Below are 14,378 nucleotides of genomic sequence, written 5' to 3' on the forward strand. Positions count from 1 at the left end.
AAACAGGATGCAACTGAGCTCAATTTCGAGTCTCATAGCAAAGGGTCTGAATACTTATGTAAATAAGGTATTTCTGTTTTAGATTTTTTATAAATTTGCAAAAATGTCTAAAAACCTGTTTTCGCTTTGTCATTATGGGGTATTGTGTGTAGATTGATGAGGTAAATGTTTTATTCAATCCATTTTAGAATAAGGCTGTAACGTAACAAAATGTGGAAAAGGTCAAGGGGTCTGAATACTTTCAGAATGCACTGTATAAGCTGGAAGTAGAAGCTTAAGTGTTGTTGTTCATTAGTTTACTCAAGTTAGGGGAGGGATGGTAGGGTTAGGGGAAAATAATAAAAAAAATATATGGGGGATTGGAAATGATGCAGACAATTACATTGATGGAAGCCACAATTTATCTGCAATATTAAAGCTGATCTACCCCCTAATTTTTTTTAGACCAGCCTAAATTTCAAGCTGGTCTATGCTGGTCCATGCTGGTTTGACCTGGTTTGACCAGCATGGTCTAGCTGGTTAGGCTGGCCGACTAGCTGGTCAAGCTGGTAATGATGATGACCAGCTCATGCTGGTATGCTGGTGATGCTGGTGTGCTGGTAACCAGCTTATGCTTGTGATGCTGGTGACCATGCATGCTGGTCCAGCATGGTCTAGCTTTTCTGCAAAACCACGCCCATCGTTATCATATTTCCCAGCATGCTCTATTGCGGTTAGATTTTTAAAATTGTTTGTTTCAATATCTGTGTTTTTGCATGTATATTGATTGATTAATTAATCAATTAATTGATCTTATGCTACACAAAGATACTGTAAATAACATACATTTTTCTAAACTAATCAAATCTGTTAGTTGGACTTATTGAACCCGTTACTCAAATGGTTGTTCTAGTTTAGATGGTTTAGGTAGTCTCATTTATTCATCTTTCTTACCCTGGCAGTCATTCTGAATGCAGATTTGTGGATGAATAAAAGTTCAAATAGTTGGATATCCCCACTCTTGCTGGATTCCAATAGGAATTAGTCATCACTTTATAAGCCTGCATAATGTGAGTTCATGCTGGTTTTGCTGGTGACCAGCATATGCTGATACGCTGGTGACCAGCTTATGCTGGTAGGCTGGTGGCTAGCTTATGCTGGTCACCAGTGTCCAAAACATAGCAAAGGCTGGTCACCAGCAAAAAAACATTGAAGGCTGATTACCTTTTTTTCAGTAGGGTAACTGTACTGTAATGCTGTGGAGAGCACTGCTGCATGTTTGGACAGGTCGGCAAAATAAGAATTTGTTTTTAATTGACTAACTGTATAAATAAAGGTACAATAAATACACATTTCTAAAAAAAAATCTCACCTGGTAGGCATTGCTGGCGAAGCCGAGGCCCAGCTGTCTGCACACGACCATAGCCTCCATGGTGCCCCAGCCATCACTGCACACCGTACCCCATGCCAGGGAGCCGTTCCTCTCCACCAGCACCTCCACACGCCCCTCGTATGGGTTACGTCCTCCACTCAGACGCAGCTGCACAGAGAGACACATGAGAGGTATTTAGCTACACACAGTTAGCAGCAATAGGAATACTACTTTGTCCATTACTACATTATACAATGTTTTTATTTTATGAAAGAAGGAAATGTACTGTAGTTAAATGTTCAATCTTATTGACTATAGTGATGAGAATAGCACATGATGTCTCCGTTAAAGATAACCTGTGCTCTTTACCTGACTAACACACACACACACACACACACACACACCCTCTCCTGGAAACCCATTGCTGGGATGTTGCACCTCACGGCTGCATCCTCCTCATGGCTGCAGCCCAGCGACTCTTTGTTGAAGAAGCACTCTGTGATGGACTTCTCAAAGCCAGAGCACTCAATCTCATTCATATGGACCGGGCCCATACCTGGGAAATACACAAAGAGAATAATACTGGTAAGAGATGGGCAGAGGCTCTTGGAGTTGACTCTTTCCCAGACGTTCAGGGAAGCTAAAAGAACAGTGGAGTGAGGCTAAAAACTGGGTGGTTCCACGTTTACAGGTAAATGGAACTGAGGTGAATCTAAGTCAAAGTCCAAGACTTGGTGTTTCCATCAACAACCTCATGGGAGACCATGAATTTTAATGCATTGCAGGATCTTGTAATCACTTTATTAGATGAGTGTCAGTATTGAATGCAAGGTCAAAGAGGATGTTTTCATGTCTGTTCTATCTGGTCTGCTATTAAGATGTGTCCTTCTGTAACTTATTTTCCTGGAGGCCTTAGTTACAAAGATAGTGTTCCTTTCTCCTTGACAGTAGTAAATCATGTGGGGAAAATGTTTTTACAAAAGGAACAACCAGTCCAGAATTCTCTCTGGATGCTTCTCAAATGGCACCCTATTCCATATCGTCACTGTCTGATGAAAACCTTGTAATAAAATGTTTGCCTATTTTATTTGTTACATTTATTGAAAGCAGTAACTCCCCTCAATGAATGCTGAACATTTCATGACTCTAGGACCAATAAATATAAAATGCATTTGAAATAACTCAAAACGTATGTTTGTTAATGGGAAAATATGGTAATTTCTTCAATTTCCTGAAAGGTTCCTGTTTTGGTGCTAAGAGGTTTTCATCAGACAGCAACGATATATAGTGTACTACTTTTGACCAGGGCCCATTGGGTAGTACACTATGTAAGGGATAGGGTGCCATTTGAAACATAGCCCCTGTCTGCTGTTTCCATGTTCTATAATGTGGCATTATTCTGGAATTTACTACTCCTTTTTTCAGTCTCATGCCTAGGTGGACTAGCTCAGAGATAAAATTAATAATAGCGGTACCTATTCGGAAAACAGCAGTGTGCAATTCCTTTCAACCCTGGTTATAGGGTCCTGTGTAGCTCAGCTGGTAGAGCATGGCACTTGCATCGACAGGGTTGTGGGTTCGATTCTCACGGGGGACCAGTATGAAAATGTATGAACTCACTACTGGATAAGAGTGTCGACTAAAATGTATTATGAGAAACACCCAGTTACAAGGAAACATACCATCTACTTCAGTCTCACTTAAAATTGTTGAGTTATTTAAAGACACAGTTACTGTAAGATCTGCTGAACACATCATTTTGACTGTGAGTCAGTGATACATACTGTATATTGAGAGGGTCCATGCCTCTGTTATTGGTCTGCCTCTGCAGTAAAAAAAAATCCATGGTAACCAATATCTCCGCAGGTAACACTGAGTGAGAGGAAACTGGTCAATAAATGGTAGGTCCTCGTTTGGGCAGGGCCCATGTCCCTGGAGGGAAAGACGAGGTCTTCCAAACAGATAAGGGAGTATGTACTCTTTAAATATAGTATTTCTCTCCACTACAGCCTTTCAATTACAGTACTGGAATATGGCGAGTATGGCCTTGCATTGTTCAGCTCACTGTGACCCTGAGCCTGTATTCACAAAGAATCAGAGTAGGAATGCTGATCTAGGAACAGGTCCCACTTTTTCATGTTATCTTAGTCATTATGATCTAAAAGGCCAAACTTATCCTAGATCAGCACTCCTACTCTGTGAAGCTTTATGAATATGGGCCCTGAACTGCAGAGAACAAATAAAAAGTTGAACTGATCCATTCCATTTCTATAACCCAGCCTGGTCCGCTCCTCCAGGGCACCTCCTGTTGTTCAGGTCAGGGTTAGTGTGGGGCTCAAAAGGCCGGCAAATAAGGGTCTTTTGGACATTTTCCCTTTGCAACATTTGGTGAGCACATGTAGCTCTAAAGCTACAGTACACAATTAAGTTGTTCATGTAAATGTGTCTTGGTATTCCAGGAATTCAAGTGGTTATCTCATATTGCTACTCAGGCTTTGTGCGTTAGGCCCATGTTGATTGATTGACAGTTGATTGAAAATGATGAAACAAACCCAATACTCTTGTACAACTGCTCTAAAAGAGACCAGAAAAACCTGCTTGACCACTAATCCGATTTTGATTACTTCTGTAATAACAAAGGTTTGTTTTTAATTACATTTACATTTACATTTTAGTCATTTAACAGACGCTCTTACAGGAGCAAAAGGCCTTAATCTATTTAAGGCCTTTTACATAGATCAAACATTATAATAGTCAACTTCATCTTCAGCCCAGTCAACTGCTAGGCTGACCAATATGTTGGAATGCCCATTATGTATTTGGCCAGATGTATTGTTGTGAATGGCACTGTTAATGTAAGTAGGACTGAGTTCCAATCCCTACCCTGTCCAAGCCGACCACCAGACAGGGCCTCCTTGGCACTCCCGAAGCCCAGCTCTCGACACACCACCGTGGCTGACAGGAGGCTCCAATTATCATCACAGATGGTTCCCCACTCGCCGTTCTTCAGCACCTCCACACGACCTTCCCCTACGATGGCCCCACCTCGCAGACGCACCAACGTTTGCTGCAGGAACAAGACGGAGATCAGACACATAGTAGGCTGAGTTATTCGAACACCCAAAGCAAGGCATATGCATTATGTCACATTAACACATACTGAAATATGAAAGACAATAGAAGGCACAGTACGTAGACCTTACTGGTCCAAAAAGCAGAATTACAGAGTTCAACTTTCCATAAATGAATGATTCCTTATAGAGAAATAAATAACTGTCTAGAGGGTGCCATTTATAAAGAGTTCCAAAACCTCAGTTTTGAGTTGGCTCTATCCCAGACTTTCTGAGAAGCTAGAAGAAAGGTTGAGTGAGGGTTGTGAGGCTACAGACTGCGTGGCTCCAAGTTTACACAGTAGGTAAATGCTACTCCCATTTACGGTTTTGGCAAATTGGAAGTGGACACATTAGTAGCATAACCGTATCTTATTTACTCAGATTTGTAATTATAGACAGCAATGCATAAGCGTTTGCATGCAGTTTGGGATTGGCACTGCTTTGTGGTTTGTGTTTCCAATGCCAAAAAAGGAAACTATAACCTATGTTTATTCCCAGTATACAGTGGGGGGGGAAAAGTATTTAGTCAGCCACCAATTGTGCAAGTTCTCCCACTTAAAAATATGATTTTCATCATAGGTACATGTCAACTATGACAGACAAATTGAGATTTTTTTCTCCAGAAAATCACATTGTAGGATTTTTAATGAATTTATTTGCAAATTATGGTGGAAAATAAGTATTTGGTCAAGCAAGATTTCTGTCTCTCACAGACCTGTAACTTCTTCTTTAAGAGGCTCCTCTGTCCTCCACTCGTTACCTGTATTAATGGCACCTGTTTGAACTTGTTATCAGTATAAAAGACACCTGTCCACAACCTCAAACAGTCACACTCCAAACTCCACTATGGCCAAGACCAAAGAGCTGTCAAAGGACACCAGAAACAAAATTGTAGACCTGCACCAGGCTGGGAAGACTGAATCTGCAATAGGTAAGCAGCTTGGTTTGAAGAAATCAACTATGGGAGCAATTATTAGGAAATGGAAGACATACAGGACCACTGATAATCTCCCTCGATCTGGGGCTCCACGCAAGATCTCACCCCGTGGGGTCAAAATGATCACAAGAACGGTGAGCAAAAATCCCAGAACCACACGGGGGGACCTAGTGAATGAACTGCAGAGAGCTGGGACCAAAGTAACAAAGCTCAAATCCTGCCAGGGACTCAAATCCTGCAGTGCCAGACGTGTCCCCCTGCTTAAGCCAGTACATGTCCAGGCCCGTCTGAAGTTTGCTAGAGTGCATTTGGATGATCCAGAAGAGGATTGGGAGAATGTCATATGGTCAGATGAAACCAAAATATAACTTTTTGGTAAAAACTCAACTCGTCGTGTTTGGAGGACAAAGAATGCTGAGTTGCATCCAAAAAACACCATACCTACTGTGAAGCATGGGGGTGGAAACATCATGCTTTGGGGTTGTTTTTCTGCAAAGGGACCAGGACGACTGATCCGTGTAAAGGAAAGAATGAATGGGGCCATGTATCGTGAGATTTTGAGTGAAAACCTCCTTCCATCAGCAAGGGCATTGAAGATGAAACGTGGCTGGGTCTTTCAGCATGACAATGATCCCAAACACACCGCCCGGGCAACGAAGGAGTGGCTTCGTAAGAAGCATTTCAAGGTCCTGGAGTGGCCTAGCCAGTCTCCAGATCTCAACCCCATAGAAAATCTTTGGAGGGAGTTGAAAGTCCGTGTTGCCCAGCGACAGCCCCAAAACATCACTGCTCTAGAGGAGATCTGCATGGAGGAATGGGCCAAAATACCAGCAACAGTGTGTGAAAACCTTGTGAAGACTTACAGAAAACGTTTGACCTGTGTCATTGCCAACAAAGGGTATATAACAAAGTATTGAGAAACTTTTGTTATTGACCAAATACTTATTTTCCACCATAATTTGCAAATAAATTCATTAAAAATCCTACAATGTGATTTTCTGGATTTTTTTTCTCAGTTTGTCTGTCATAGTTGACGTGTACCTATGATGAAAATTACAGGCCTCTCTCATCTTTTTAAGTGGGAGAACTTGCACAATTGGTGGCTGACTAAATACTTTTTTCCCCCACAGTACATGTATATTATAATATTCTAAATAGGTATCTGAAAAACATAATAAAATACCAAAACCATCATAGAATGTGTACATATTCAAAAGCAGTAAGTATTTGGGTGATACCTGAATATTTCTGTGGGGATCTATTTTCTTATAACTAGATGTGATGCCTAGCTTAGAAAGAATGCATTAATGATTAAACATAATAGGTTTGTACTGTACTGATATAAATTGTTTAACATAACAAGCTGTGATTTATGTGAGGAGCTGTTAGGGAGTAGGGGGAGATAAGAACTTGTGTCTCACATACACAAACACAGCCTCTTTGTTAAACCGCGCTCAAGGACGTGTACTGCAAAAGTGCTGACTCTCTGGACAAGTTGCAAAACAACGAACACCTGGCAACAGTGAAGCGCCAAGGGGCTGGGACCAGCCTGTGCGCCAACGATAGGCTGAGTAAGTCTAAACCACGCTCAGTCTCTACTCTGATAGGCCTGCTTGGAGCAGGAACTATCTCTGTCAGAGTATTTAAAGAAGAACTTATGACAATGGCTCAGTTCTCTGTCTGTCCTGTGTGGTATTTCAGTGGACCCGTATATACGAACATCATATTTACCATTCAAGTGTTTTGCATTAATTAAAATACTAGTCTATTTTAGAAGACGTGTATTGACCTCTTTTTGTTCCCAATACCAGATTTGAACTTAACATTTCTTAGGTGAACCTGTGGCAGGGAAAGAGGGAAATATGGTTTAGAAAATGGGATTGACAATCTGAACCCAAGCAAGGACAGGAATGGCATTCTCAAATGCAGAGAATTAGCTTATTAGCAGTGGGCCCAAACAACTCTGGCATCACAGCTTAGTCTTCTTCTGCCTCAAGGCTTCTGCCTCAACTAGTTCAGGATCCTAATACTTCACAGTGTAAAAATAATGCTTTCCCACTGGGCACAAACTGGTTGAATCAACGTTGTTTCATCATAATTTGTCAATGTATTGTGACGTGGAATCTACGTAGAAAATACATTGGATTGATTTGGAAAAAGTAATCAATGTAAACTGTGGTTTTGAGGGTGAAATTTCAACCACAGGATTATGTCATCATGGTAACCAAATTTCAGCATAGACAAACCTTGTATAAAATATGTTGAATTCGTACCTTTAAAACAACGTCAGATCATCAACGTTATATCCACTATCAGAAAAATTGACTGGGCAGCACCTCCTACTGGAGAATTGATCTATCTACAGCTACCCTTTGGTCTCCCAGCACTATTTAGCTTTGAGATTTGTCACTGACTATTACCAATGTGTTATCAAGAGAGTGATTGTTAAGAGATCTCCACTTAAAAACGAAACAGATTCACTGTTGCTGTCGAAGTCATTCCAAAGGGTAGGTTTAACAGAGCAAATTAAATGTGACCATACTTTATCACTCATATCATCAATAATGCTATTTAGGCCTATATATAATTTGCATTCATCAACAGCTATTGTTTCAATTCAACCCATAATTCAACAAAACATAGACAATACAATAGGCCTAGGGTGTCAAGCTCTGTGCCATATCCACAAAGCATCTCAGAAGGGTCCTAGGAATCCTGTTAAAACCTGTTTTAAAACTAAAAAAACTCTCATTTCAGAGTAGGTTTTAGGATGATGTTAAGACACTGCCCAGACAAACTCTGAGCCAGGAGTAAAATCAACTCAAAAAAGTTTATCTCCGCTGGTAATCACGACAGTTTGAGGTACAGCAAAGGAAAGATAGTGATGACGCTCATTGACATTGTTAAAAATGATGGGGAATAACCAATTGCAATGAGGCATCGCCAGCTGTGAACTCTATAGCATACCTCAGACTGAACATCTTAATGTTGCAATTGTAAAACGTTTGATATAATTTCTTCTGAAAGGATCACTTCTCTTAATTATCGCCTAATATGTTGGCAGGCATAACCTTTTTTTTTACCAATTCTTCTGGTTGTTAAAAGCAGAATTTTGACAATATTACCATTATATTAACACACTCGTCACTCCTGTTGAACAACCAATGAAGTATATAAACCCTGGATTGCTATTGCTATATATTGGTCATTGAGAGGCTTTGAAGCCACCGGTCGGCCATATTGGCACTCCCAAGTAGGAGCAGTCCTCCATAGGAATGAATGGAATTCTACAGAATTTCAATTAAATGTTTAAAGGACAAAATTACATGTATTTAAGTATTTTTCTGTTCTAGTTGGGACAGTAATCTCAATTTGTTTTATTATATATGTTTAGCTCACATAATATAATTGAAAAGTATGATTTAAGGTGTCTGTAATAGAATAAACATGGCAAAAAGGAATGTAGACATTAATAAATGCATTGCTATAGCTTCCAAAATATTTTTTACATAGGTGGGGGAGTGCCAAGATGGAGGCGCGGTGGTTTCAACTCCCGCTACCAGTCATCTACTGTATACAGTACCAGTCAAAAGTTCTCATTCAAGGGTTTTTCTTTATTTTTACTATTTTCTACATTGTAGAATAATAGTGAAGACATCAAAGCTATGAAATAACACATATGGAATCATGTAGTAACCAAAAAAGAGTTGGACAAATCAAAATATATTTTATATTTGAGATTCTTCAAATAGCCACCCTTTGCCTTGTTGACAGCTTTGCACACTCTTGGCATTCTCTCAACCAGCTTCACCTGGAATGCTTTTCCAACAGTCTTGAAGGAGTTCCCACATATGCTGAGCACTTGTTGGCTGCTTTTCCTTCACTCTGATGTCCAACTCATCCCAAACCATCTCAATTTGGTTGAGGTCGGGAGATTGTGGAGGCCAAGTCATCTGATGCAGCACTCCATTTACATTTACATTTACATCATTTAGCAGACGCTCTTATCCAGAGCGACTTACAAATTGGTGCATTCAACTTATGATAGCCAGTGGGACAACCATCTTTTTTAAATATATTTTTTATGGGGCGTGGGGGAAGAAGGATTACTTTATACTATTCCAGGTATTCCTTAAAGAGGTAGGGTTTCAAGTGTCTCCGGAAGGTGGTCAGTGACTCCGCTGTCCTGGCGTCGTGGGGGAGCTTGTTCCACCATTGGGGTGCCAGAGCAGCGAATAGCTTTGACTGGGCTGAGCAGGAACTGTGCTTCCGTAGAGGTAGGGGGGCTAGCAGGCCAGAGGTGGATGAACGTAGTGCCCTCGTTTGGGTGTAGGGTCTGATCAGAGGCTGAAGGTAAGGAGGTGCCGTTCCCCTCACAGCTCCGTAGGCAAGCACACTGGTCTTGTAGTAGATGCGAGCATCAACTGGAAGCCAGTGGAGTGTGCGGAGGAGCGGGGTGACATGAGAGAACTTGGGAAGGTTGAACATCAGACGGGCTGCAGCGTTCTGGATAAGTTATAGGGGTTTAATGGCGCAGGCAGGGACCCCAGCCAACAGCGAGTTGCAGTAATCCAGACGGGAGATGACAAGTGCCTGGATTAGGACCTGTGCCACTTTCTGTGTAAGGTAGGGTCGTACTCTGCGAATGTTGTAGAGCATGAACCTGCAGGATCGGGTCACCGCTTTGATATTAGCGGAGAACGACAGGGTGTTGTCCAGGGTCACGCCAAGGTTCTTTGCACTCTGGGAGGAGGACACAATGGAGTTGTCAACCATGATGGCGAGATCATGTAGCGGGCAGTCCTTCCCCGGGAGGAAGAGCAGCTCCGTCTTGCCAAGGTTCAGCTTGAGGTGGTGATCCAACATCCACACTGATATGTCTGCCAGACATGCAGAGATGCGATTCGCCACCTGGTTATCAGAAGGAACAAAGGAGAAAATTAATTGTGTGTCGTCTGCGTAGCAATGATAGGAGAGACCATGTGAGGATATGACAGTGCCAAGTGACTTGGTGTATAGAGAGAATAGGAGAGGGCCTAGAACTGAGCCCTGGGGGACACCAGTGGTGAGAGCACATGGTGCGGAGACAGATTCTCGCCACGCCACCTGGTAGGAGCGACCTGTCAGGTAGGACGCAATCCAAGAGTGAGCTGCGCCGGAGATGCACAACTCTGAGAGGGTGGAGAGGAGGATCTGATGGTTCACAGTACCAAAGGCAGCGGATAGGTCTAGAAGGATAAGAGCAGAGTAGAGAGAGTTAGCTTTAGCAGTGTGGAGAGCCTCTGTGACACAGAGAAGAGCAGTCTCAGTTGAATGACCAGTCTTGAAACCTGACTGGTTTGGATCAAGAAGGTCATTCTGAGAGAGATAGCAGGAGAGTTGGCTTGAGACGGCATGCTCAAGAGTTTTGGAGAGAAAAGAAAGAAGGGATACTGGTCTGTAGTTGTTGACATCGGAGGGATCGAGTGTAGGTTTTTTGAGAAGGGGTGCAACTCTCGCTCTCTTGAAGACGGAAGGGACATGGCCAGCGGTCAAGGATGAGTTGATGAGCGAGGTGAGGTAAGGGAGAAGGTCTCCGGAAATGGTCTGGAGAAGAGAGGAGGGGATAGGGTCAAGCAGGCAGGTTGTTGGGCGGCCGGCCGTCACAAGTCGCAAGATTTCATCTGGAGAGAGAGGGGAGAAAGAAGTCAAAGCATAGGGTAGGGCAGTGTGAGCAGGACCAGTGGTGTCATTTGACTTAATAAATGAGGATCGGATGTTGTCAACCTTCTTTTCATAATGGTTGACGAAGTCATCCACAGAGAGGGAGGAGGGAGGGGGAGGAGGAGGAGGATTCAGCAGGGAGAGAAGGTGGCAAAGAGCTTCCTAGGGTTAGAGGCAGAGGCTTGAAATTTAGAGTGGTAGAAAGTGGCTTTAGCAGCAGAAACAGAGGAAGAGAATGTAGAGAGGAGGGAGTGAAAAGATGACAGGTCCGCAGGGAGTCTAGTGTTCCTCCATTTCCACTCGGCTGCCTGGAGCCCTCTTCTGTGAGCTCGCAATGAGTCATCAAGCCACGTAGCAGGAGGGGAGGATCGAGCCGGCCAGGAGGATAGGGGACATAGAGAGTCAAAAGATGCAGAAAGGGAGGAGAGGAGGGTTAAGGAGGCAGAATCAGGAGATCGGAGGGAGAAGGATTTAGCAGTGGGAAGAGATGATAGGATGGAAGAGGAGGGAGTAGCGGGAGAGAGAGAGCTAAGGTTGCGACGGCACATTACCATCTGAGTCGGGGCAGAGTGAGTAGTGTTGGAGGAGAGCGAGAGAGAAAAAGGATACAAAGTAGTGGTCGGAGACTTGGAGGAGAGTTGCAGTGAGATTAGTAGAAGAACAGCATCTAGTAAAGATGAGGTCAAGCGTATTGCCTGCCTTGTGAGTAGTGGGGGACGGTGAGAGGGTGAGGTCAAAAGAGGAAAGGAGTGGAAAGAAGGAGGCAGAGAGAAATGAATCAAAGGCAGACGTAGGGAGGTTAAAGTCACCCAGAACTGTGAGGGGTGAGCCATCCTCAGGAAAGGAACTTATCAGGGCGTCAAGCTCATTGATGAACTCTCCAAGGGAACCTGGAGGGCGATAAATGACAAGGATGTTAAGCTTGAATGGGCTAGTGACTGTGACAGCATGGAATTCAAATGAGGAGATAGACAGATGGGTCATGGGAAAAAGAGAGAATGTCCACTTGGGAGAGATGAGGATTCCTGTGCCACCGCCGCGCTGACCAGATGCTCTAGGGGTATGCGAGAACACATGGTCAGATGAGGAAAGAGCAGTAGGAGTAGCAGTGTTTTCTGTGGTAATCCATGTTTCCGTCAGTGCCAAGAAGTCGAAGGAATGGAGGGTAACATAGGCTGAGATTAACTCTGCCTTGTTGGCCGCAGAACGGCAGTTCCAGAGGCTGCCGGAGTCCTGGAACTCCACATGGGTCGTGCCGCAGGGACCACCAGATTAGAGTGGCAGCAGCCACGCGGTGTGAAGCGTTTGTATGGCCTGTGCAGAGAGGAGAGAACATGGATAGAGAGACACATAGTTGACAGGCTGTCACGATCGTTGGTTAGAGATGAGGACCAAGGCGCAGCGTTGAAGGTGAACATATCCTTTTATTACTGATCACACGATCAAAACAATAAACGATAACGTGACGTCTACAGTTTAACACAAACCGAAATGAACAAGAAACCACAAACACAAAGTGAAAGACCGACAGTTAAATATGGCTCCCAATCAGAGACACCCAGCTGACACTCGTTGCCTCTGATTGGGAGTCACTCAGCCCAACATAGAAAATCAAACATAGAATTACACACCCTGGCTCAACATAACATAGTCCCCAGAGCCAGGGCGTGACAGTACCCCCCCCCAAAGGCGCGGACTCCGGCCGCGCCAAACAACCACAACAGGGGAGGGACCGGGTGGGCACTCCGCCTCGGCGGCGGATCCGGCTCCGGACATGACCCAGGCACGGGTTGTGCTGGACTGACGACGCACACCCCTGGCTTGATGCGTGGAGGAGGAACGGGCCGGACCGGGCTGACGAAGCGCACCCCTGACTTGGTGCGGGGAGCAGGAATGAGCCGGAACGGGCTGACGACGCGCACCACTGACCCGGTGCGGGGAGCTTGGACGGGCCGGACCGGGCTGGCGACGCGCACCACGGACTTGGTGCGGAGAGCAGGAATGGGCCGGACAGGGCTGACGAAACGCACCATAGACTTGGTGCGGAGAGCAGGCACGGGCCGTGCCGGACTGACGACGCACACCACTGGCTTGGTGCGGGAAGCTTGGATGGGCCGGACTGGGCTGGCGACGCGCACCACAGACTTGGTGCGGAGAGCAGGAACGGGCCGGACAGGGCTGACGAAACGCACCACAGACTTGGTGCGGAGAGCAGGCACGGGCCGTGCCGGACTGACGACGCACACCACTGGCTTGGTGCGGGAAGCTTGGATGGGCCGGACTGGGCTGGCGACGCGCACCACAGACTTGGTGCGGAGCGCAGGAACGGGCCGGGCTGGGCTGTCGACGCACACCGTAGGTTTGGTGCGGGGAGCAGGAATAGACCGGACCGTACTGGGGACACACACCACTGGCTCTACACCGGGATCTGGAACGGGCCGGACCGGACTGGCAACACACGCCAGTACCTCTCGCCGTGCCTCCACACCTTCCATCCCCTCTTCTACCAGTGGCCCCCGTAACCTGGCGGCCTCCTCTGCAACCCCGCTGGACCGCTCCATAGCGGCCTCCTGCTGCCCCGACGTCGTGAGCCCCCCCCTAAAAAATTTCTGGGGGTCTCTCCTCCCCGTGGGCCAGGCCTCCATCATTCTCGCCAGACTCTCACCCCACTGCTCCAAACTCCAACCTCTCTCCTCTTCTCTTGGCTTGGCCCAGTCGAGACTCCTACTCAACTGCTCCCAAGTCCATCCTCTCTCTTCTTCATGCTGCTTGGTCCTGTTATGGTGGTTTCTTCTGTCACGATCGTTGGTTAGAGATGAGGACCAAGGCGCAGCGTTGAAGGTGAACATATCCTTTTATTACTGATCACACGATCAAAACAATAAACGATAACGTGACGTCTACAGTTTAACACAAACCGAAATGAACAAGAAACCACAAACACAAAGTGAAAGACCGACAGTTAAATATGGCTCCCAATCAGAGACACCCAGCTGACACTCGTTGCCTCTGATTGGGAGTCACTCAGACCAACATAGAAAATCAAACATAGAATTACACACCCTGGCTCAACATAACATAGTCCCCAGAGCCAGGGCGTGACACAGGCTACAGAAAAAGGCTACAAAAATGCAAAGGAGATCGGAATGAAATGTACTAAACATCTGGGAAAAGCAAGAGAGCGGGGCCTCCCTCACTTAGGTTTCACTGAAACACTCAAATATAACTCTCTCAACTTCCACTTTATTAATTATAATTGTTGTAAACTACAGCG

At 44.9% G+C, this 14,378-nt stretch overlaps 2 protein-coding genes across 3 annotated transcripts in view; one reads left to right on the top strand and one right to left on the bottom strand.

Moving 5' to 3' along the window:
* Window positions 1-1,421, top strand: part of LOC311141977 (golgin subfamily A member 7-like) — a 45,360-nt gene extending 43,939 nt beyond the window's left edge. Inside the window, exon 7 of one of the 2 annotated variants that reach the window (XR_014614255.1) lies at window positions 1,359-1,421. The gene's annotated coding sequence lies outside the window, so the exon portion shown is untranslated. The remainder of the gene's footprint in view (window positions 1-1,358) is intronic. The other variant, XM_084177515.1, reaches the window with a different exon arrangement.
* LOC311141975 (lysyl oxidase homolog 2B-like) overlaps window positions 1-14,378 on the bottom strand; it is a 64,173-nt gene that overhangs the window by 8,801 nt on the left and 40,994 nt on the right. Inside the window, exons 6-8 of the mRNA XM_084177512.1 lie at window positions 4,235-4,418; window positions 1,756-1,907; window positions 1,352-1,519 (exon numbers count right to left, since the gene is read on the bottom strand). Coding sequence (XP_084033638.1) covers window positions 1,352-1,519; window positions 1,756-1,907; window positions 4,235-4,418 — 504 coding nt within the window. The remainder of the gene's footprint in view (window positions 1-1,351; window positions 1,520-1,755; window positions 1,908-4,234; window positions 4,419-14,378) is intronic.

This window comes from Coregonus lavaretus (genome assembly GCF_964263955.1).
Source record: "Coregonus lavaretus genome assembly, chromosome: 14".
NCBI classification, from domain to species: domain Eukaryota; kingdom Metazoa; phylum Chordata; class Actinopteri; order Salmoniformes; family Salmonidae; genus Coregonus; species Coregonus lavaretus.